This window comes from Armigeres subalbatus, chromosome 3 (assembly GCF_024139115.2).
Source record: "Armigeres subalbatus isolate Guangzhou_Male chromosome 3, GZ_Asu_2, whole genome shotgun sequence".
NCBI lineage: Eukaryota > Metazoa > Arthropoda > Insecta > Diptera > Culicidae > Armigeres > Armigeres subalbatus.
The window spans coordinates 152,429,010-152,453,785 of record NC_085141.1 but is presented as its reverse complement, the minus strand read 5'-3'; the positions used below and the strand labels follow the sequence as shown (position 1 = coordinate 152,453,785).

General features: G+C 36.9%; 1 protein-coding gene and 1 long non-coding RNA gene across 2 annotated transcripts in view; one reads left to right on the top strand and one right to left on the bottom strand.

The window, feature by feature from the left end:
* The window catches only part of LOC134219504 (terminal uridylyltransferase Tailor-like), a 49,971-nt gene extending 25,634 nt beyond the window's left edge, over positions 1 to 24,337 (bottom strand). The window contains exon 1 of the mRNA XM_062698247.1: positions 24,130 to 24,337. Coding sequence (XP_062554231.1) covers positions 24,130 to 24,204 — 75 coding nt within the window. The 5' untranslated portion in view covers positions 24,205 to 24,337. The remainder of the gene's footprint in view (positions 1 to 24,129) is intronic.
* On the top strand, positions 16,067 to 16,926 carry LOC134219344 (uncharacterized). The gene is made up of 3 exons (XR_009981542.1): positions 16,067 to 16,252; positions 16,323 to 16,414; positions 16,755 to 16,926. It is a non-coding gene; the product is annotated as an uncharacterized LOC134219344 (long non-coding RNA).
* Positions 24,338 to 24,776: the final 439 nt, after the last annotated feature.

Sequence of the window (24,776 nt, the reverse complement as noted above, 5' to 3'; positions counted from 1 at the left end):
ATAAGTATCTGTCAAAGGTACAACCAAGTGGTGGAATTAAATGGAATTGTACGAACTCGTCTTTATGGCAAGTAACTTTGTACAATACGGCAATATTCTGAAAATTCCAGATTTTGAGATATTTAACCTATCAGTTTATTTCTTATACACTAGCGCCGCTAAGCGATTGTGTTTAAAACTATACTTGCTTGCATCATGACGGTTTTCACCACCCGAACAACTTTTGTGGAATACGGCAATATTCTAAAAATCAGTTTTCGAAATATCTAACCTAGCAGGTAATTTCTGAGGTAATTTCTTATACACTAGCGCCACCAAGCGGTTATATCTTAATCTAAACCTGCATAGGTCATAATGGTTTTGACCAATTCGAACAACTTTGTAGAAGGCGGCAATATTCTAAAAATTACATATTTTGAGATACCTGACCTATCAGGTTATTTTCCATACACCAGCGCCGCCAAGCGGTTGTATTATTAACTAAACTTGCTTTCGTCATGATGGTTTTAATCATCCGAACAACTTTGTAGAAGACGGCAATATTCTTAAGATTTCAACTATCGAAATATCTAACCTTTTAGGTTATTGATAAGAAAATTATTTTGAGCTTTTTAGTGGAATGTTTTCACCTGTCATAAGACGAGTTTAAACGATCCCATTGAATTCCACTCACTTAATTGTATCTTGACAGATACGTATTTCGACCTCAACAGTAAGGTTGTCTTCAGTGTCTCGTACTTGACTCGACTTGAAGAAAATGATCGCAGCTTTTAGGTTATTTCCAATTCACTAGCGCCGCCATGCGGTTGTATTTCAAATTAAACTTGTTTTCGTCATGATAGTTTTGACCGCCCGAACAACTTTGTAGAAGACGCCAATATTCTAAAAATTCCAGATTTCGAGATATCTAACCTATCAGGTTATTTCATATGCACTAGCGCCACCAATCAATTGAAATCCAAACTAAACTGACCTCCATCACAATGGTTTTGATGATGAATAACCGAACCATTTTTCAGAAGACGGCAGTACATTTTATTTATGCGTTACCATTTATTTCCGGGTGTGTGTGGTTTGGCAACGGTTGGAGCGGGTCGCCAAATTTGCCAACTCGCTATTCACCGAAGGTTGCGTTTACATTTCCCAAACCCGTTTACCAACGACCGGTGCGAGTTCGCGTCATGATAAGCAGACCCCACACGACGGGAAAGGTTTGACAAACTCTTGATTATTGAAGAAAAAGATTGATGGTGTGAGTGCGAACCCAAAATATTGAAGTAAATATTGAGGGAAATCAGAAAAGTTTGATATTCTTTCCACATTTCCCCTCATCTCCCCCGCAGTTTGCTCCACAGGAGTCGATGACGGTTGAGGTGTGCGTGTTTTGTGCGTTATACCGCTATTTGATTCGTATTAGTTCAAGAAAAAAATGAGTTTTTCTTCAGCTACGGCCATGCCAGCTAATCAGTGAAAATATTGAAGAAAAGTTTGATGAAAAGTTTGACGAAAAAAGTATTGTCAATATATGCCTCGTCTGGGGTCTGCTATAGGGGTTGCTATTTTGGCTTTATTTACGCACTGGTGGGGATCGTCTAAGAGCATCATTATCGGTCGCGAGCATTTTAATCACCCGCTCAGCGCTTTCATTTTAGTTTCGTCACTCGTTTCCGTATCGGTCACTATTTTCGGCTCTCAATTTGGTTGCTGTATTCCGTACCGGTGACGTTTGACAGTTGAAAGTTCATCAAATAGCAGCGCTCTTATCGCGCTACCAAATTTGGTCACCTGTCAGTCGCGCTACTGTTATAGCAACGCGTTTAGTAGCGACCGGTAAAGTGTCAAGTAATGATACTGCGCTGACAAACGGCTCAAACTCACCACCGGTAATCTTGCTCCAAAATAGCCAAAATAGCAACCCAGGGTGTCGACTTAAATTTGAGAATGAAATTCCCTGACTTTCCAGACCATTTCTCGAAAAATTCCAGGTATAAAAAATGTGTGTGTTTTTTTAAATTCTAGAAGCATATAAAAATCTTTGCATGTTTGAATTCTGTCCATATGAGTTCTTGAGTTACTGGAAGCCTAATCACTTCTAGAGGCAGAACATTAAAGATATGTAGAATTTCGTAGGTAATTCTGGTCGTTTACAAAGAATCAAGTAATACGCAAAACTCCTGAAAGGAGCAAAGCTTTGGAAAAAAATACTAAACATCCATCAAGGAGCTCCAGGATTAAACTGTCGAGCGAGCTCTTGGAAATCCTTTTGGGATTTTTTATATTTCAGGAGAATTCTGAAGTAATTTAGAAAATTTTCTGAAGGAATAATTATCTTCACAAAAATACTAAAGCAATTTCACTAAAGTAATTTCTGGAAAAAATCTCAAAGATCAACCAGAATATTTCCTGATACAAATGTAAAATAAGCATCAAAAGTAGCGAATGTAAAACTAAAACATTATTATTGACAACAACATTTTCCTCCACTTGCGTCCGAGTATGGTTATGGAGTTTCGAGAAAACATTTTATTAAGACCACCATTAAGACTACGTGCATGAGGTAGACCATATGGTGCTTTTATCCACTAGCATTCTCTCTACATGACTAACAAATTGACCACCTACGGACATGAGGATCGGCCAATGACTTTATAAGCCCATCATCAAATGGAAGTTCACGAAATGTTTTTAAAAATTACCTACAAAATCTTGTTTGGAGATGATACCGATGCTGTGGAGTGTTGTCAAAGGTCCACAAAGATAGTATTCGGCGTTTTCTTTAAACAAGCTTCTAAAAATATAGTTGTTGGTTGTAGGTTGAACATTTTGATGATTATTTGAGAATCGGTTCTGAACTATGGCCCATTTCAGCTGTTTGATTCAGTTTAGACAGCTTAGACTAGATAATTTTCAAACATTTGGGCGATACATTTTCATCAAAAGGTAATATGATGTATTAGAGTTGGCTACTAATCAGCAATTAAATTTATCGAGATAGATCGCATTTTTTTTCCAATTTCCAACTTAATCGAGTCAGGTACGAGATAATGGAAACAATTACTTAGTCGACTCGAGTTAGTCGAGTCAAGTACGAGACACTGAAGATGACCTTACTGTTGAGGTCGAAATACGTATCTGTCAAAGGTACAATTAAGCAGTGGAATTAAATGGAATTGTACAAACTCGTCTTATGACCAGTATTTGAACGAACTTTCAGAACTTTTTTGTTTAATGGGAAAATGACTTGAACGCTACTGAGGAAACTGCAAAAAATCAAAACGACCTCGACACAAAACCACTCAAACTAAATAATCTAAAATACCTATTAAAGGGGACTTTTTATTAAAAAAAAAATGGATCAGGCCTCATCAATGACCTGAAATTTGAAAACGTAGCTTTGACACCTGTATGATTGCTTAGTGAAACAAATTCGATTACCATGGTGTATATGGAATGGGCCCGGAGTAGACTTTAGTCTAGAGACTGCCACTGATCACAAGAAAAGCTTTAAAGCTTGATAGTGAAAGCACAGATAACAGATATTGAGGCTGGCATCCGAAACGTGTGTAAACATCGGCACCCGTCAATTCAAATGTATTTTAAATTGGGACCGCGTTTAGCAATCGATTGAGATGGCGCAAGGATCAATGTCCCCATAAAAAATTTGACAGTTCCGAAATTTCACGATCACCCGACGAAATCAGGTGCCTACCAAATCGACCTATTTTTATACCGACGACGTCGATTGTCGTAGTGTACATATTTTCGTCGCCAGATTTATTGAACGAGCAATCGGTTGCCTATTTCATCTGTAGAATAATCGATTTATTGTGTATTTGGTGCTTATTTTGATCGTCTGAATAATTAACAGACGAAATCGGGTTCCAGTGCTTATGAACATTGAGTTCAAGAAAGTAAGTATTTTATATTTAATTAAGTGAATATGACCTTATTTGAAAGTTTTTTAGATCTTGGCATATTCCGGAATATCCTAGAAGAATGGTTTTCTGGTAGTTAGTGGATAATAAAGGTAAGTGATTACTTATGATCGATTTAAACATATGTTAGTTTAACTGATTCCCAGACGAAGTGAAATATTTTTAATACAATTTTCAATTTTCATTTTTCGCTAAAAATTCGACTGGTCACAATTCGGAACGAAAAAAGAGCCCGCGCAAACATTTCGCAATCTTACTTTTTCACATGGTGAGTTTGAGGACTATTCATAAACTGTGCCTCGTACATCTCAGGACGATTTCTGCCGGATTTTGTTCCTCTTGTATTTTAAATGGTGCCTGAATCTTTATTTTCCGCGATGGAAAACCAACCGCCGAATTTCTGAGCATTAGAGTACAGGATTAAGAATCTTATAGTATAGTTATATACTTCCTCAGGAGATTCACTGTGCTGTGTTCCGTGGTTTCATTGAATGGAGCAATAATTCTAATAACTTCATAATATCTACTTTTTTCTTTACAGAATCATGAAGATCGAGACGTCCTGCGTGATCACAAAAGTCTACGGTATTTTAGACTGATCAGACATGCCACCCGATTTGAAAACCGATGAAATACCCTATTTCGTCGGGTTTCATCATTTTCCTCACCGATCAGTTTATAGATTAAGTATTATTTGCTAAACAATAAAATTAAATAAACCGATGAAACAACCTATTTCGTCTAATTTTATGATTTTCCAAACCAATCAATCTACAGATTTAGTCTGATCTGCTCCGTGATTAAATGAGTTTAACCGATTAAACACCCTATATCATCTGATTTTATTATTTTCCGCACCGATCTATAGATTTAGTCTAATTCGCTTCATGATGGAATTTGATAATTCGATAAATCACCCTATTTTGTCTAATTTCATTATGTTAAGGTTAAATGATCAATCTATAGATTTGATCTGGTTTGCTCAATAATAAAAGTTAATAAGTCGATTAATCACTTTATTTCGTCTGGTTTCGTCTCACGTCATTTAAATCGAAATTGACCTATTATTCATTCGATTTAGTCGATGTCAGTCTACCGATTTCGTTTGGCGTCGCGTCGGTAGGCTCCCCTGGAAAACTCCCATTAGCCTCGGTGAAACAATCTATAAATTCGTCGGGAATAAGATCGGTCGACCCTACCGACGTGAACCGATTTAGTCTGCACTGTTAGATGACTTAACCCATTAATGGGTACTATGTTATTGTTGATAGTGATTTCACTGTGAATTCACCCATTTTCTTTATAAAGCGCCACTACTCATTAAAATGGGTAGTGGCACTTTTTCAAGAAAATGGGTGAATTTTTCACGGTTGGAATCAGGTATCTGGCAACCCCAATCCTACCCACTACGTTTGACAATAGCCAACATCTTTGAGTTTCCCATTGTTCTATTGAAATTGCTTCTACTGACAATTCTATTTTGTAAACAAACCACTATTCCGAAGTGATTTTTCCAAATAGACGTAATTATTTTTCATCATTTTTCAAGAGCTTGTGCGAAAGTATGAATACGAGGTACTATTTCAACAAGAATATTGATGTCTTTAATAAATTTTCATATTTCAATCGGCACCAAGCGCTCTACTTCGCCAAAATATCATGATATTCAAAATACATTTTCAACGGCAGGTTTCAACGATTATGATTACGCCTTTGTATTAAATTAATCGATGATTTTGATGCTGGCATCAGAAACATGGCCGCTTCGCAGACCCCTGGTTGGAATAATATCAACAATAACATAGTACCCATTAATGGGTAAAGTCATCTAACCGTGTGGGGGAAAGTCGGGAGGATTTTTTATGGGGGTTATTGAAAACGCAGCCCGAATGCGGCTGTCAAATCCATTGGCTGCGTTCGACGGTTGTTAATCAGCTGCGTCCATATGTACTGCCGCAATCAGTTGAGTAGATGGCAGTAGTGGGCCAACGTATATCAATTCAAAAGTTTACACAGGATTTTCAATAAAATTTGTTCTAGCCTAAATATCTGTTATCTGTGGTGAAAGTGATTGTCGACTGTAACTGCCTCGCAGTATTGTTTATCGGCTATGCAGTCTGATGACCAGTTAAAACGCTGGATTAATTCTGCTCCAAAGTTTTGGTACCATTATTGGTCTTTTTTCAATGGATTAAAATAATTCAGCGTGGCCTTAGTTTAACATTTTGCTCGAATTAAAAAAATCACTATAAATTTTCAATATTGGGTTTTGTGATTTTTTCCCTGACCTCAATCAAAATTCCCTGACTTTCCCTGACATTCCAGGTCCAAATTGAAATTCCCTGATTTTCCCTGACTTTCCAGGTTTTTCCAGGTAGTCGACACCCTGCAACCTCTATCATGACGCGAACTCGCACCGATCGTTAGTAAACGGGTTTGGGAAATGTAAACGCAACCTTCTGTGAATAGCGAGTTGGCAAATTTGGCGACCCGCTTCAACCGTTGCCAAACTATCGCACGGAAAAATAAAGTAAGTCATAAATAAAAAATCTGCCGTCTTCTGAAAAATGTTCGGTTATTCATCATCAAAACCATTGTGATGGAGGTCAATTTAGTTTGGATTTCAATTGATTGGCGGCGCTAGTGTATATGAAATTACCTGATAGGATAGATATCTTGGAATCTGACAGTTTTAGATTTTTTCTGTCTTCTACAAATTTGTTCGAGTGGTCAAAACCATCATGACGACAGCAAGTATAGTTCGAAATACAACCGCTTGACGGCGCTAATATAAAAGAAACAACCAGATAGGTTAGATATCTCGAATTCTGGAATTTTTAGAATATTGCCGTATTCTACAAAATTGTTCGGATGGTCCTCGGGATGGTCGAAATCACCAAGTTTAGTTTGAAATACAACCGCTTGGCTGCGCTAGTGTACAGAAATAACCTGGCAGATTAGATATCACGAAATCTGGATTTTTCAGAATACACCCGATTCTTTTTTTACACGGGGGATGCGTGCCGTGTGAAAAAAATCCGTGTAAAAATAATCCGTGTTATTTCGAGAAACCGTGTAAAAATAATCCGTGTTATTTCGAGAATCCGTGCAAAAAATCCGTGCTATTTTCGAGAAACCGTGTAAAAAAGCCGTGCAAAAAATATCGGTGTAAAAAAGTGACCGGGTCTTTGTTAATCTGGGGATGCGTTCCGTGTAAAATAAATCCGTGTAAAAATAATCGGTGCTATTTCGAGAATCCGTGTAAAAATAATCCGTGCTATTTCGAGAAACCGTGCAAAAAATCCGTGTTATTTCAAGAATCCGTGTAAAAAAAGCCGTGTAAAAAAAATCCGTGCGAAAATAATCCGTGTAAAAAAAGAATCGGGTGTATTGCCATATTCTACAAAGTTGCTTGTCATAAGACGAGTTTGTACAATTCCATTTAATTCCACCACTTGGTTGAACCTTCGACGGATACGTATTTTGACCTCAACAGTAAGGCCGTCTTCAGTGTCTCGTACTTGATTCGACTCGACTCAACTCGAGCGCCGTTTTTCGAAATATTTAACCTAACAGGTTATTTCTTATACATTAGCGCCTTTAAGCGGTTGTTTTTCGAACTAAACTATTATCCATCATAATTGTTATGGCTACCCTAACAACTTTGTAAAAGACAAAATCATTCTAAGTATCTCGAGATATCCACCTCACTAAATTGTTGCATATAAGCTAGCGCCACCAAGTAGATGTGTGTTTAACTAAACTGATAATAATCACAAAATACATTACGCACATACTAGTATTGCTTTTTGCATTGAAACTTTTTGTTTCGTCGTTGAAGACAATGAAATTTGTCTGCAGCGACTGCTTCCCCGATAGGCATGTTTTTCACTCATACATGAATAATACTGTCAAAACTTACATTTGACAATGAAAAATTCAGCTAAAAGCTCTATTTTTTGACCTCAGTGCACTCACACAAACAATCGACATTGATTGTCAAAAATCAGGGTTATAAACTTTAACTTTCCCCTTGTCGCCGAGTCTTGCGCTGAGTACTCGGCGCGAAACTCAAAGGTGGGAATACAATTTTGGGATTTATGCGCAATATTACAAAAGTTGGAGCACATTCTGAAAGATTTGAAAATAAATATTTATGAATTAATTAAAACATATTTTTCCTGATTTTTTTATTCCGTGTTTGTTATAGCAACCACGGATATTCACAACCGGTGCGAAACATGATTGCACTTCAACAACCTTGATAGAAACAACCGGTGCGAAAACAAGTGCATAAATAAAATGAAAAGATATTTTAGTTACTAGATAAAGATTGTCGCTTCGGTTCCCTTTGTTCTGCTGTCCGAAACATGTGTGGTACATACCTGGGAGGGAGAAACAGATACGAAAAATGTGTGTGTCAAGCCGAGCCGAAATCTAGCTGTCAGTGTGAGCCGAAAACGAAACTCCTGGCAAGCAAATTTTGAAGGCAATGTAACAAACAATAACACGCAAAACAGAATTTAGTCTTATCAGGTTGCGCCTACGTTGATTGTTTTTCTTGTTGAAAATTTACTTGTTGCATGACGACAGTATGTAATTAATTTGATGTGTAGTATCGAGAGCTCCCTCCCAGGTACATACCTGTCAAATCGTATGGATTTTCCTTCTTTGACATTTAGCTCACCTATCCTCGCCAGCTGGGAGATGCGGATAGAGTTAAAACGATTGTCAAAAAATCTCCATTGCAAGCTGTCAAAAAGTATCCATCGCATCGAGAGAGTTTGTGAGCATTCTGAGCGTAGCCGAGAGAGTACACGTAAATCAACTCATACTATTTAGAGTTGATTTCTAACAAACTCAGTTATTTGGTGTAATTTCAAACCTATCGAGGAATTTCGATAAGTGAACAGCATGGTTTAATTTTACGATCGGAACAATAATTTATGCAATGCGCCAAAGCGATGAAATCTTTGAAATTAATTTTTGAAAGATAAACATAATGATGATTCAATGTGAGAAAATCGTAACGTGTACATTGAACACTGAGAGTAAATTTGCGGGTTTCAAGCGAAATATCTTGAAAATTAGAATCGATCGAGTCCGCAGCTCCCAGGTGTAGGGTCTGCTTTAGAAACAGAAAAACGACGCGATAACTGCTGGTTCGTACGCTGCCACACCCAAAAAAATCTGAACGTTGTTTCCACCTGAAAAAGTACGTAGATCTTGTCCACCTGAAATTCACGTAACTTTCACCTGATTTTTTTGATAGAATTTTCATTCTACGTGAAAATCAGGTAAGTTCTACCTGAGTTTTGGATAGAGTTCACCGGACACGTAAGTTTCACCTGAATTTTCTGAAGCATTTGCAGTTACGTGTGCACGTAAAATGTACCTGAAAATTCAGGTGGAAATAACGTTTAGATTATTTGGAGTGCACTGCCAATAATTCATAATTCTAAGACGATCCCCACCGGTGTGTATCCAAATGAGTGTCTAGTATAATAACGAAACGCGTTCACATTTTATAAAAGATATTTTAGTTACTAGATAAAGATTGTCGCTGTCGTCGCTGTCCGGAACATCTTTTGCTGGCGAGCTGGGAGCTGCGGACTCGATCGATTCTAATTTTCAAGATATTTCGCTTGAAACCCGCAAATTTACTCTCAGTGTTCAATGTACACGTTACGATTTTCTCACATTGAATCATCATTATGTTTATCTTTCAAAATTAATTTCAAAGATTTCATCGATTTGGCGCATTGCATGAATTATTGTGCCGATTCTAAAATTAAACCATGCAGTTCACTTTTTACAATTTCTCGATAGGTTAAAAATGACACCAAATAACTGAATTTTGTTAGAAATCAACTATAAATAGTATGAGTTGATTTACACGTGTACTCTCGGCTACGCTCAGAATGCTCACAAACTCTCTCGATGCGATGGATACTTTTTGACAGCTTGCAATGGAGATTTTTTGACAATCGTTTTAACTCTATCCGCATCTCCCAGCCCTACACGAAGCATATATTGACAATACTTTTTTCGTCAAACTTTTCTCCAATATTTTCACTGATTAGCCGGCATGGCCGTAGCTGAAGAAAAACTTTTTTTTTTCTTAAACTAATACGAATCAAATAGCGGTATAACGCACAAAACACGCACACACTCAACCGTCATCGACTCCTGTGGGTAAACTGCGGGGGGAGATGAGGGGAAATATTGAAAAGAATATCAAACTTTTCTGATTTTTTGGGTTCGCACTCACACCATCAATCTTTTTCTTCAATAATCAAGAGTTTGTCAAACTTTTTCCGTCGTGTGGGGTCTGCTTAACGATGAAACTTACAACTGTGTTGGTGCGAATGCTCCGATAAAATAGAATGGCAATAATCATCATCGAGTCGGCTCTAAACATAAAACCGCGTGCGTTGTTCGTCGATTAGTTTCGTGATCAACACGTTCCACATTGCAAGCTTTGAAAAGCTTTGCTAGTTGCGTTAGCGTTATCGATATTGCCGTAGCGAGGATTCTAACCCATCGAACGAACGTAATTTATATTATAGCATGGTAGCTGCTCAATGCTCGTAGTTCCGATTATATGGAAAAAATGGAAAACTGACTAAACCATTCTCCTTGTCAGCTGCGAACGCATTGATGAATCTTGATCAAATTAAATAGCATGTAATAAGAAGAGTGGCTCTGCGAAATGCAACTTGTTGCGATAAAATCAGTTAAGTCTAAGGCTCTGTCTCATTTCCCGAATCAAATTTAATTTAACTTAAAACTGACAGTTCGAAAATTTAAAATTCACCCGGCCATAAGAATGGCTGCGTGCTACCCAGCAATTCCAATAAGACATCGATCAAGAATGATTCGATATCTGTCAAAAGTAATCCTGCTCATCCAGCAGGGTTATTCGATAATTATTGAACTGTCACTTTTAAGTTTAATTTATCCAATTGAGACAGATCCTAAGTACATGAAAATCGTGTGAGTTTTTGAGGTTGAAATAGTGGTCATACAGACACACAAACATACACACACACACATACATACACACAAACAGACATCACCTCGATTCATCAAACTGAGTACCTTTCGACTTTACTATCAGATGTTCCAGTAAAAAGTTCGTTTTCAGAGTGAAATTATAGCCTTTCGGTACAACTTTGTTGTACGAGAAAGGCAAAACAGACATTTTGAGATTCTGCTAGCTACTAGGGATCCTATAATTATAGGATCCCTACTAGCTACTATGTACAATACTCAAAAACCCAACTTAATTCACCTAGTAATGATACTGTCTTTCTCGCATTTAGCCAAGACACCAACCGTATATGGCGCTAATATGGTTAGATGTACAATTTTCTTTATAACTTTTTAACGCAACAGTCGATCGTTATCAAATTCAATAGTGATCAACACTTCGCGTACCTGAAGGAATAAAGTAACCCCATTTCACGGTCCTTAGCCTCTTACCCATCAACTCCTATCCCCACCTCCTCATGGTGCTGGCCGGGATACAAGCAACCTTAGGGAAGATCGTGTAACCAACCCTGGTGGGAACTATGGTCGTATGCTGACAGGAAGGGGGTTTGTCTTCTCTGGAGGTGCAAATCTTACTGAGCGTCTGTTCTCCATGTCAGGAGCGGCTCACAACAGCGTCTGTTCTCCATGTTAGGGGCGACTGCCAGCGAGGGACTCTGTGAAACTGTGTACCATGGTCCACCGGGAATAAAAAGAAATGGTCCTCCGGAAATTTGGGGGGGATGGTGTCAGGCCCTACAAGAAAGGCCTTCAAAAACATATGAACAAATAATTAACAAGAGAGGAGCACGGACCGGAACCATCGACAAAGACCACTGCGACGAAAAGGGACTAGCGATTGGATACTCGGTTCAAGGAGCGTGGATTCGGCATCGTAGCGCTGCAGGAGGTTTGTTGGAAGGGATCAATGGTGCGAACATTTAGAGTTAATCATACCATCTACCAGAGCTGCAACAACACACACGAGCTGGGAACAGCTTTCATAGTGATGGGCGATTTGCAAAGGCGCGTGATCGGGTGGTGGCCGATCAATGTAAGAATGTGCAGGTTGAGGATCAAAGGCCGGTTACGAACGCTTTGGTGAGTGTAAAGAAAAGTTTAGGGTCCGTTGCGCCCTTTCGGACCAGCTAGCGATTAGGGCGCTCGTTCCAATCTAGGTTATCAAATTTCATAGTGTAAATATAGTAGGGGAACGTCCACTAATCACGTAACGCTTAGAGGGGGGATGGGGTGGTTGAGCGAAGTGTAACGATCCATACAATTTTTTTAGAAGCTTCATACAAAAAGTGTGACACGGGAGGGGGGGTTGAAAATGTACAATTTTTGCGTTAGGTAAATAATGGATCTTCCCTAGTTAGATTATCAAATTCTAGATTTAGGATATAAGGTTTGCTGACGTTAATCATCTTTCTCTTGCACGCGCACGGAGGGGATAGGATTTGTTGAAAAACAAATCAAATCCATTCTATTTCTAAAAGCACTTTAATTCAAAACGGTAAGCAGTACGGGGTTTGACTTTTCTTATACTGTGTTTTAAGTGTAATCACAGATAACAGATATTGAGGCTGGGAGCCGATACGTGTGTAAACATCCGCAACCGTTAATTCAAATGTGTTTTAAACTGGGACCGCGTTTGGCAATCGATTGGAGGTGGCGCAACTATCATTATTATTGAAAACGCAGCCCGAATGCGGCTGTCAAATGCATTGGCTGCGTTCGACGGTTGTTAATCAACTGCGTCCGTATGTACTGCCGCAATCAGTTGCGTAGATGGCAGTAGTAGGCCAACGTATATCAACTCAAAAATGTACAGGATTTTCAATAAAATTTGTTCTAGCCTAAATATCTGTTATCTGTGGTGTAATATTACAAAATAAAATTTCGAATAGAAATATTATGTTTATTATACAGTAGACCAGTATACAGTATACAGTCCAACCCCGTACTGTTTACCGTTTTTAATTAAATTGCTTTTAGAATTTTTGAGAGGAGTTCTAAAAACTTCTTCGTATGGTTTGCCGTGGAGATTTTTTCGATTATCATCTTTCTGCTTCTTCTTCTTCTTCAAGTAACATCAAAGCGCCAATAGGTACTAAAGCCTATTAAAGGTTAACATGTAGGAGCATTCTTTTCGGAAAATTTAAAATAAATGGAAGAAAAAATAATGTAAATATATAAAAACGTCTCAGGTAAAAACCCTTGTTAAAATCACAAACATGAATGAAATAAAATTTAAAGAAAAAAGTAGAGGGTTGTATCAAACATACGACCGCAAATTGAACGTAGAATTACGTATAGTGCGATAGTGGATACGAAATTTGATCCTAAACGTTTTATGCATGTTTTTGCTGGTTGGCTAATAGCCGCAATGTAGGCAATTTACTGTTACAGTGCAATTTCAAGTGCTGGCGAAATTATTTTTTTCAATAGCTATATCCATTGAATTAATTGTTTACAATAGTTGTATAGAATCTTAGAGAGTTTACTGATCGATTTATACAAAAATCTTCGGAATCTGTTGAAAAATGGCTGAGTTATTGGCTCGTACTTCCTGACCTCTTTTCGTGACGGTCCCAAATTTGAAACTTTGGAATGACCCCCCTATCTTACCGAAGAACGTAATCCTACGTCAGAAAAAGATGTGAAATGCTGAATAGACTGGCCCAGGAAACAAAAAGTTGTCTAATTCCACGGGGCACCCCCCAGGATTGTGCATTTTCGCGAGAAAATCAATCTCTGAAAATTTCAGCACAATCGCTTGTTGCATAAGCTGGCGCATTTGATTTGAAGTTTGTGTGGGGATTTCAGCCAAAATGTATAGGAAAATACACCTCCGTCACTCATTCGATCTGGAAATTGGTTCTGATTGCTCGATTGACCTCTGAATTGCAAAACGGCAGTTGGTATGCTACAGAACAATTTTACAGAACATTATATGATGATTTAAATGAACTTTTATATGGGTTTCGGCTGATGCGATTCGATCAAAAAACCCAAAATTACACATATCAGCTCCTAATAATTCAGCCGAAAGTTCAGTAAAAGTTCATTTAATCATCACGCAATGTTCTGTGAAATTGTTCTGTAGAATACCATCTGCCGTTTTTGCCATTCTGAGGTCAATCGAGCAATCAGAACCAATTTCCAGATCGAATGAGTGACGGAGGTGTATTTTCCTATACATTTTGGCTGAAATCCCCATACAAACTTCAAATCAAATGCGCCAGCTTATGCAACAAGCGATTGAGCTGAAATTTTCAGAGATTGATTTTCTCACCCAAAGACACAATTCTGGGGGGTGCCCCGTGGAATTCGACAACATTTTTATCTCCCCGCATACTGGAAAACCGTGCGGAATATGTTCCAAACAATAAATTCAATTTAAGTCATACGTTAACCTTTTATGTTAACTTTCGGATATGGCTGGACTTTAAATATTCTTCTATTTCACACTATTTACAACAGTGATGCTGCATTATACCATCATGTCAATTCAACATATGTGGTTGCCAAACTGTGCTTTATAATCTAGCTTTCCATGTTTCGGATCTACGCACATTATACAAGCATTCGTGAAAGATATCACTCGAACTCACTTTACGATATACATTCTAAAAATTGTTACTTATGATCCTAGTCATGGAAAATGTCACATACACACTATGCCTATGCCACAGCCTATTCAGATTGGGCTATTTATGACTTTGTTAAGTGAGAGGGTTACGAGGTGTTCAGACTGCAGCAAGATAATATATCTTGACGTTTCCATGTTTCCTCATTTGCACGCTAATACAGGGTTGAATTCAAGGAGAGTTTTAAAATTTAATTTGCAAAATCAAGCATTTGTGTGGCGACAATCGAACTTTTTTTTTGAACAAAGTTTTTTAAGAAAAAAAAAATATAGAAAAAATATATGAAAAGGGATTTTTGAAGAATATTTGAAGCTCTCATTAAGGATAATGAGCGAAGCTACATTCATTAGTTGGGTGCGCCGTTCTTCGGGGAATCAGACTATTCCTCAATTTATTTTTAAGTTTAAAAAGTATTTTGATTCTGTACTATGAACGAACGGAGATTTGATAGAAAAATTTAGATACTTTTGGGAATTCTCACAAATAAATAAAAAAGGACGATTGGAACAATTTTCGAGAAATATTATCGAACTAAAATGAATTTCCACCAGTATCTCCATGTATGAAGGGCAACTCAGCAATTTAATTTTTTTTTCAAAAATGGAAACTGAACCATTGCGTTCTACTCGACAATCAATGATACAGCTTCTAACAAAATCGAATAGTGTGAATGTGATATAATTTAAACTGGATTTTGGATGAATTAATGCATTACCAATCCATGTTTTATTTAAGGTTATTCTACTTTATGTATATACATCCCATTCAAATCGTACAGTGGTCCCACGTGAAAAATGTTGGAATCCAAAGTATATTAAGCCATTCAAGGAGCAGAATTGAAACAATTTATGAAATCATGTTTATTCATCAAATATATTCGTTTTACAATCATTCCTACGTTTTAAATTTGTCTTCCGCATTGGCCCTTGAACTTTGAAAAATTTATTCGATTTGTTCTATTAAATCTAGGTTTAAGGTAAATACTTCATGTTAATTTAGGGAGCATCTGTTTTTAAACAATTCATGTTGAATAAGTGGAGAATAAATAATTATCATCATTATTTTCCATCATATAAAAATGCTTTCCACAAAACCATCACAATCCGAGTTATTCTTCAGCGCTCAGAAGATTTCCATCTAACATGCATTCGACCCTGCTGCGACAGAAAGAGCATGACTGTCAACTACGAAACGAAATGAAAACAGAGAGAATTTTCTCCGGCAAAGAGAGCGTGACGCTTGTCAGTTTTGTTTTGTTGAATTTCTCCCTGCATCCCAGTTAGAACGAAAGCTCTCTCGTAATAATTGTTCGTAATAAATTCTTTCAGCGGGTATATTTTGACAGCGCAAAATGTATGGAATATTACGTAAATAATGACATCATAAAGCGTATTTACCCTGAAACGCCAATTATTATGTCATTAATGGCGTAATCTGAATAGGCCATAAAAATTTGTATGATTCTAACTTCAAACTACATTAAATGATAAAGTTATGCTGCATATGTGTGCGTACTGATATATATTTGTACTTTTTTTACTTGCCATTTGCCAGTTTTGATTTCTGCTTCCTCAGTGCCATTGGTAGGCATACGAAAAATTCATTCGTTAGATGTACATCCGATTCTATCAGGTACGTCTTTTATATTTCTTCCAAGATTTCTTCCATGGTATAAATTGACTGAATTTCTTTCTTTTCGCAGTGTTGAACAATGATCTAAGGACCCAGTTTCAAACCGCAGAACGGACAACCGGAATGTTATTTTTTCTCCTTTTCCGGAACTTGAAATGTCAGGTACATATCAAAGACTAAACCGGATAAAAAGTTGTTAACTTTTAACAACAAAGCCACAAATCGGCCATCTTGGAAACACGTGCTTTTTCTAGTAATTTTTCAAGAGCACGAATTGAGAGAACAACAACGCCCATGGGGATGAAACATCCATAGATCGTTTGATTACTCATGCTAAGCAATCGACTTTAATTTCAGCATTGTACGAAAAGTATTACGCTGGACTTGAACTTTTGATAATAGGAGTAGAAAACCGTGTGGTGAATTTGAAATTCACCACATGGCTTGATTGTATAATCACCTTAAATTGACATCAAATTTGTTTTTCCGTACCCAAATTTAGGGCTGTTGTTTGTTCAGTGTTTTCCAGAAGCTTCTCGATGCAGCTTGCACTTCGAGACTAAATTCCAGCTACGGGAAAATAATGCAACGAGCGGTATCATTGAAGATGGAGCTAGTCATGGAATCGCCTGGATATTGATGAATTTACAAGCAACATATGCAATGCTGATACAATCTCGGACTGAATAAAAATTATCCATTAAAGAAACTGTTTTTTTTTCTTTTATTACGAACGGAATTCAACAGAAAAGAGAAAATGATTTAATCACAACAATACAGGTTGCAGTGATTCTCATTTTCCTTTTGTACGATCCAATTATAACTGAACTATGCGATATAATGTTTCGCGTGACAAAAAAAATACAGGGTGACCACTTGACTTACATTTTAAAATTCCCGCATATTTCCCGACTTTTTCCCGATATTTTTGAAAAATTCCCGATATAATTTTGAAGATTAAAAAAAACGTGAATAGTCATAATTTCTTCTAAAAGTGAGTTGACGATTACATTTTTTGTTAAATATCTTAGCTGCGCGCACAGCAAATGTCTCGAAATCAACAAATTGAAATGAAACTTGCGGAAAAGAATCCACGTGTCTTGGTATGACTCGAACCCTCAACCTCCTACTTCTCGACATTTACTGTCAAAAATTTTATCAAGTTTTATTGGCTCAGTCAATTTTTTAAATAATTCAAGCTCAATTTTTTAAGGCAATTTTTTAAATCTTGAGTGAAATAGAACAAACTCGGTGTTCTATTCGTGTTTGAAAAATTCTTCATTTCATGAAAAAAAATATTGCTCTTTAAAAAGGCGAATTGTGGATCAAAATGTATTGGAAACAAACGAAAAATATTTGAATCTCGTGATTCACTCGTGGTTCAAATCCACAGAAAATAGAACTGAACGGTATAACAGTTTGAGCTGTTGAAATTCAACTGTTATAAAAAAAAATAAATCTAGAACAACTGTTGGAAAAATAGATGTTTCAGATTAAAAATGACAGCTCAGAACAATTCGAATCATTGTTGATTTTGCTATAGTTAACGAGTTAACCACAAATAAATTGAAAAATCCGTTGAGCGAATAAACATGTTTGCATCTGCTAATATTTTGGCATCCATCTTCTCTAACACCTTCGTGTTTAAGAGATCAACCAGTCCAGGGCATAAATCTTTTCAATTATTGTGGATTTACTTGACCAATGAATTCGAAGGTAGGTTTACTTGCCTATTTCAAATGTTCCCTTTTCCTGCAAGGTTTGCCAAACTCAATAAATGTTTGGTAGATTACCTTGTTTTTTGCTCCTTGTCTATCAAAACAGATGTCAAAACATCGGAAAAAGAAAGAGAAGTCCGAGGGAAACTGCAAAAACACGTGGCAGACTTGTCAGTTTTGACAGATTTTACTATGAAGACGGGTGTGAAGGTGAAAACGGCGATTACAACGACCGTTCAAGGAGCGACTATTTCGAACGGTCGGGTCCAATAGGGAAATCCACGTACAATAAGATAAAAATAATTATAACCTTTATGTCTTTTATTGCTTGTTACCTATCACTTATTTTTGCCTCAATCTATTTTGAGTTAATGAGACTTATTTTACCTTGACTACAGAATTTTTATGGATTTGATTATTTTTACTATTGATACACATCCTGATATTGTTATAGCATCATACTTTATTGTTTATGCCAGTCTTTGCTTCACCCTTATGCTGGTTTACGACCAAATTATGTTCTATAATCTAAAGCACTTCTCCTGTACATCATTACCATGTGATAAAACTAGATGTTAACAACGAATGACGAGAGATTGTTGAGATGTGCGCCTAGAATCGAACATAATTGGATATACTCGATTACGGTTCATAGAGTTTCCAGGCAAAACTCGAGTCACTTTCAAGAAAATATCGAACAAGCATCTTCTTCGGGGATCCACAAGCCACAACGAAATGCTGATTAGCTTTTCTAGGACCCTCGGAGATTTCCTTGGTCTCAGAAGCCTTCCGAAGCGTAGGTGGCATGTTGCTTTCATAATCACTACAGCAATACCATTTTCATCATACTCTGACAAAGCCGGATAGTAGTTTCAAACGTTACGTGGAAAGGCCAATCCATTTAAAAAATAAATGATGTTTTGCCATGCTTTACACTAGAATAATTATACATAAATTTATAAAATGAACAATTGGTGACTTTTTTCCCGATTTTTGAATAATTTCAAGAAATTCCCGACTTTTTCCCGCATTTCCCGCATGGACTTTCGATTCCCGCATATTTCCCGCATTTCCCGATTTCCCGATTCATTGGCCACCCTGTGATTATAATCCAACCTTATAATATGGATTCCAATAAAAATTTTGTTCGCGAAAATGTTCATTTTTTTATGGTGACCTACCGTCGTGCGGGGCTTCTTTTGAAAAATCAGGGGCTACTTTGGACATTTTAAAACAAGAATTATAACGAAAATAACAATAAAATTGTCATTATCACCAATCGGGTGTCTTGTTGATAGTTGGACGGCAACTTTCTGTTACAAATTTGGTATTTTTTCCGTTTAGTTTTTTCAAAAAATTAAAAATCCAAAGTAGCCCCCGGAATCAAAAGAAGCCCCGCACGACGGTAACTTAACAACCCCTTCCCCATAAAGTTATTTGTCCGATAACCATCCTTCAAATGGTCATAACCTTTCGTGAAAATGTGGGCTTATAGTTAAGACAAATTTTATATCAAATAGTTTAGGCGAAGTTATAAGAGCACCTCCACGGGAGTCCTCATCGCTATTTTTATTATAGCGCTCCTTCCCGAGTGCAATTTTAGAATAGCGCCCCATCTTCCCACCGGTGGTTTCTGTTTTAGGTATAGCAACTTCGTAAACATATTGTGTTCTCACCGGGTGTTGCTAAAAGTAGTCATATTCTTCTTCAATGGCTCTACATTCCAGCTGGAACTTGGCTAGCTGCTCAACTCAGTATTCTATTAGCATTACCTCAGTTAATAATTGAAAGCTTTTCTGTTCTCACCATTGCATGAGTATGTATTTTATGACAACTACGCCCAAGGAGACCACTTGAAAACATCCTTGACCGAAACGGACAGGGAACTCGACATCTCCCGGATTTTCTTCCTCCTGAAATTTCCTTCAGATTCATACTTGCAGTCGAAGAAATCCTCCTGAGATTCCCACCAGTTTTCCTACAGGAATCTCTTGACAAAACGCTGCAGGAATGCTACCACATATTTTTTTCTCTGAAGGATGTCCCAAAGAATTTTTTTTATAACAACATCCGATAGAATCTAGAGAAGTGTCTTGGAAAAACTTGCTAAGTTTTTAGATGCAACCAAAAAAGAAATTATAGGGTTATTCAAATAAAAAAAATCCCGAGAGATTCTGGTCTATTCTGAAATCCTAAAACTATTCTGGGAGAGCTGCTAAAGATTCTTAAAAGAACTTAAAAATTGCTGGGGAACTTCCAGATAAATCTTCCAGGGATCCTAGATGAATTTCCAAAGCAAATCATGTTTAAATGAATGACAGAAAAAAGAAACTTGCGGAAGATTTTATGGAAGAACTACTTGAAGAACATACTCAACAATTACTAAAGAAACTTTCTGAGGGTTTCCTGGAAGACCTCCTCCTTGGAACAACTTGCAGAAGGAAAATGTCGTGACCCAGACGAGGTTTCTAGACTCATCCGTTCGTCGCAACAATACTCAGCAAACTGATTGGCACTTCGTTTTTTTGACACGATCATTCCGAAATGTTTTCGTGGTAGATTGAATCAATATGTCTTAAAACCAAGGTAGCCCGCTACACATTCAAAAATAAACACACAACAAAAGAGTATACTATAATAAAAAATTTACTGATTGCTAATATCACTATGCAGTAAAGTGGACCACTTTTTCGATATTTTATAGACCTGATCTTATCTACTACATTCTTTTCCTCCTCTACTCTCTGATGTGTAATAAACCTAAAATGACTTTATAGCTATATATTGTTAGTCCTTGAATCCTTTTCTTTTTTCGTTAAATAAATAACAATTCTAAAATCCAATCCAATAAAAATCCAATCCAAATCTAATCCAAATTCAATCCAAACCCAATCCAAATTCAATCAAAATCCAATCTAAACCCAATCCAAACCAATCCAAATCCAATCAAAAACCAATCCAAATTCAATCCAAATCTAATCAAAAACCAATCCAAACCAATCCAATTCCAATCCAAACCAATCCAAACCAATCCAACCAAACCAAACCAATCCAAACCAATCCAAATCGAATCCAAACCAATCCAATCCAAACCCAATCCAAACCAATCTAATCCAAACCAATCGAACCAATTCAAATCCAATCCGAATCCAACCAATCCGAATCCAATCCAAACCAATGAAAACCAATCCAAACCAATCAAAACCAATCCAAACCAATCCAAACCAATCCAAACCAACCAAACCAACCCAAATCCAATCTAAACCAATCCAAACCAAACCAATCTAAACACAATCCAAACCAATCCAAACCAATCCAAATCAAACCAATCCAAACCAATCCAAACCAATCCAAACAAAATCCAATCCAATCCAAACCAACCAAACCAACAAAACCAATCCAAACCAATCCAGATCCAATCCAAACCAATCCAAACCAATCCAAACCAATCCAAACCAATCCAACCAAACCAATCCAAACCAATCCAAACCAATCCAAACCAATCCAAACCAACCAATCCAATCCAAACCAATCCAAACCAATCTAAACCAATCCAAACCAATCCAATCCAAACCAATCCAAACCAATCCAATCCAAACCAACAAAACCAATCCAAATCCAATCAAAACCAACCCAAATCCAATCAAACCAATCCAAACCAATCCAAACCAATCCAATTTCAATCCAAACCAATCCAAACCAATCCAAACCAATCCAAACCAATCCAATCCAAACCAATCCAATCCAAACCAATCGAAACCAACCAAACCAATCCGAATCCAATCCAAATCAAACCAATCCAATCCGAATCCAATCAAAACCAATCCAAACCAATCCAATCCAAACCAATCGAACCAATCCAAACCAACCGAATCCAATCCAAATCCAAACCAATCCAATCCGAATCCAATTAAAACCAATCCAAACCAATCAAAACCAATCCAAACCAATCAAAACCAATCCAAACCAATCCATATCTAATCCAAACCAATCCAAATCTAATCCAAACCAATCCAAATCTAATTCAAACCAATCCAAACCAATCCAAACCAATCCAAACCAAACCAATCCAAACCAATCCAAACCAATCCAAACCAATCTAAACCAATCCAACCAAACCAATCCAAACCAAACCAATCCAAACCAATCCAGATCCAATCCAAACCAATCCAAACCAATCCAAACCAATCCAACCAAACCAATCCAAACCAATCCAAACCAATCCAAACCAATCCAAACCAATCTAAACCAATCCAAACCAATCCAACCAATCCAAACCAAACCAATCCAAACCAATCCAATCCAAACCAACCAATCCAATCCAAATCTAATCCAAACCAATCTAAACCAATCCAATCCAAATCCAATCCAAATCCAATCCAAACCAATCCAAACCAATCCAAACCAATCCAATCAAACACCAATCCAACCAATCTTAATCCAATTTAAACCAATCCAAACCAATCCAACCAATTCAAACCAATCAAAACCAATCCAAACCAATCAAACCAATCCAAATCCAATCAAAAACCAATCCAAATCCAATCAAAAACCAATCCAAATCCAATCCAAATCCAATCCAATCCAATCCAATTTCAATCCAATCCAAATCCAAATCCAATCTAATCCAAATCCAATCTAAATCCAATCCAAATCCAATCCAAATCCAATCCAAATCCAATCCAAATCCAATCCAAATCAAATCCAATCCAAATCCAATCCAAATCCAATTCAAATCCGATCCGAATCCAATCCAAGTCCAATCCAATCCAAATCCAATCTAAATTCAATCTAAATCCAATACGAATCAAATCCAAATCCCATTGAAATCTAAAAACAATACAAATCCAACCCAAATTGAAGTCCAATCCAAATCCTTTCCAAATCTAATTCAAATAAGATCAAATGCAATCCAAATTCAACCTTCACCCAATTCAAAAACAATCTGATTTTAAAACAAACCAAACTCATAAAAATTCTATCGAATTTAACATAAACCTTATCACCATCGAATCCAAATCCGAAGCCATTTCAATCCAATCTAAACACTATCCAAATGCAATCAAAATTTAATCCAAATCCAATCCAAATTCAATCCGAATCCATTCCAATTTCCAAATGTCAATTCATCAATTCCAATCTACTGTTACCTTCGAGTTTGCTTCCAGTTTTCCAAACGGTTATACGCTCTCTGAAACACATCTTCAAATCTAGAAAAAAAATTCAAATGGAAGTTCAGTAAACAAAATATTTGAAACCTAATTCCAAAACCGTTATTTTCATCAAATCTTAAAATATCGTTTCGAAGTTTTGTTTTTGCTTCAATCAAACATGTTTCATTTCCGATTCTATTCAAACTTAACCTATTTTATATAATTCTTTTTTTCAACTTGTCTTAAAACCAAGGTAGCTCGCTACACATTCAAAAATAAACACACAACAAAAGAGTATACTATAATAAGAAATTTACTGATTGCTAATATCACTATGCAGTAAAGTGGACCACTTTTTCGATATTTTATAGACCTGATCTTATCTACTACAGAAAACAGTTGAATTTTCTTTCGCCGAACAATCCATTAATATTTCGGGTTCTAGCGGGCGCCGGTGCGCATTGCTCTTCATTATAGCTGATCCATAAAAATGAATATTTTCCTTGCTATTTAATTTACGCCGAAATTGTTCTTCAAAAGAAAACAGATTTCCTGCAATTTTTATCAACATCAAAGTGACGTTTCTCAAAATAGAAACTTGTATTGGAATTTAGCAACCCAGTATGGGCGCTAAATTTAGAAACTCACGGCTAATTTTGAGTTGCGTTCTTATTTTACATTCCTGTTTAGATACCTCCGGTGTAAAAGTGGGTCTCTATAAAGGGCCCGGAAATAGCGATAGGGACCCAGATGGGGACTCCCGTGGAGGTGCTCTAAATCATTTGGAATGTTAATATATGAAGTTCATGAACTATTATAGTTTGTATTTATGGGGGTCCCCATAGTAATCTGGGCCAGTATATGAAGTTCATGAACTATTATAGTTTGTATTTATGCGGGTCCCCATAGTAATCTGGGCCAGTCTAATGCTGAACCACACTAAAAGTCTTTTCTTCCAGGAGAGGTCTGGTATCCGCTCATCGCTCAAAAGAAAAAAACAACTTACCTCCTGCTTTGGGGCCTGCATATTTTTGAGCTCCTTATTATATATTAGGAAATAATGTAGAAAACTTGTAAACATATACAAACTACTGTTTTACAATTATTATAGTAAGTAATTTCGGTTAAAATCTAAAACAAAGTTCCAATCACAAACAAACAATAAACACACCGACCGGTTGATTTTGTTTTGTTTCTGTTCAACAAAAATCACCGCATACACGCCCGTTTCAAATCACTCAGAGACTGAGTGAAATTGTATTGCCGTCTCTTTTTTTCCCACGGAAAAGTTACACTGAAATTCGAAACAATCCAAAATTAAGTCATTTTCACTCAACTTGACAGCTAAGTGCAACCACTCAAAATTGAGTTTTTCGCGAAGTACACGGACAGATAAATCAACCCAAACTTTGAGTTCAATATACGCACTATTGAGAATATCGCACAAAAAATTTACCCAAATTTGGGTAGTTTTCCTTTCTTTCCCATGATTGCTATCAAACTAGAGCAAGATGCAAACACCTCACTGAGGTTGTTTCAGACCAATAACCCAAATTTGAGTAAATTCAATATTCTCTATTTTGGGTTGGTCATGGTCCGCTTTGGATAAATTAAACTCAGCTTTGGGTAAATTGTTTACATGGGATTAAAGGC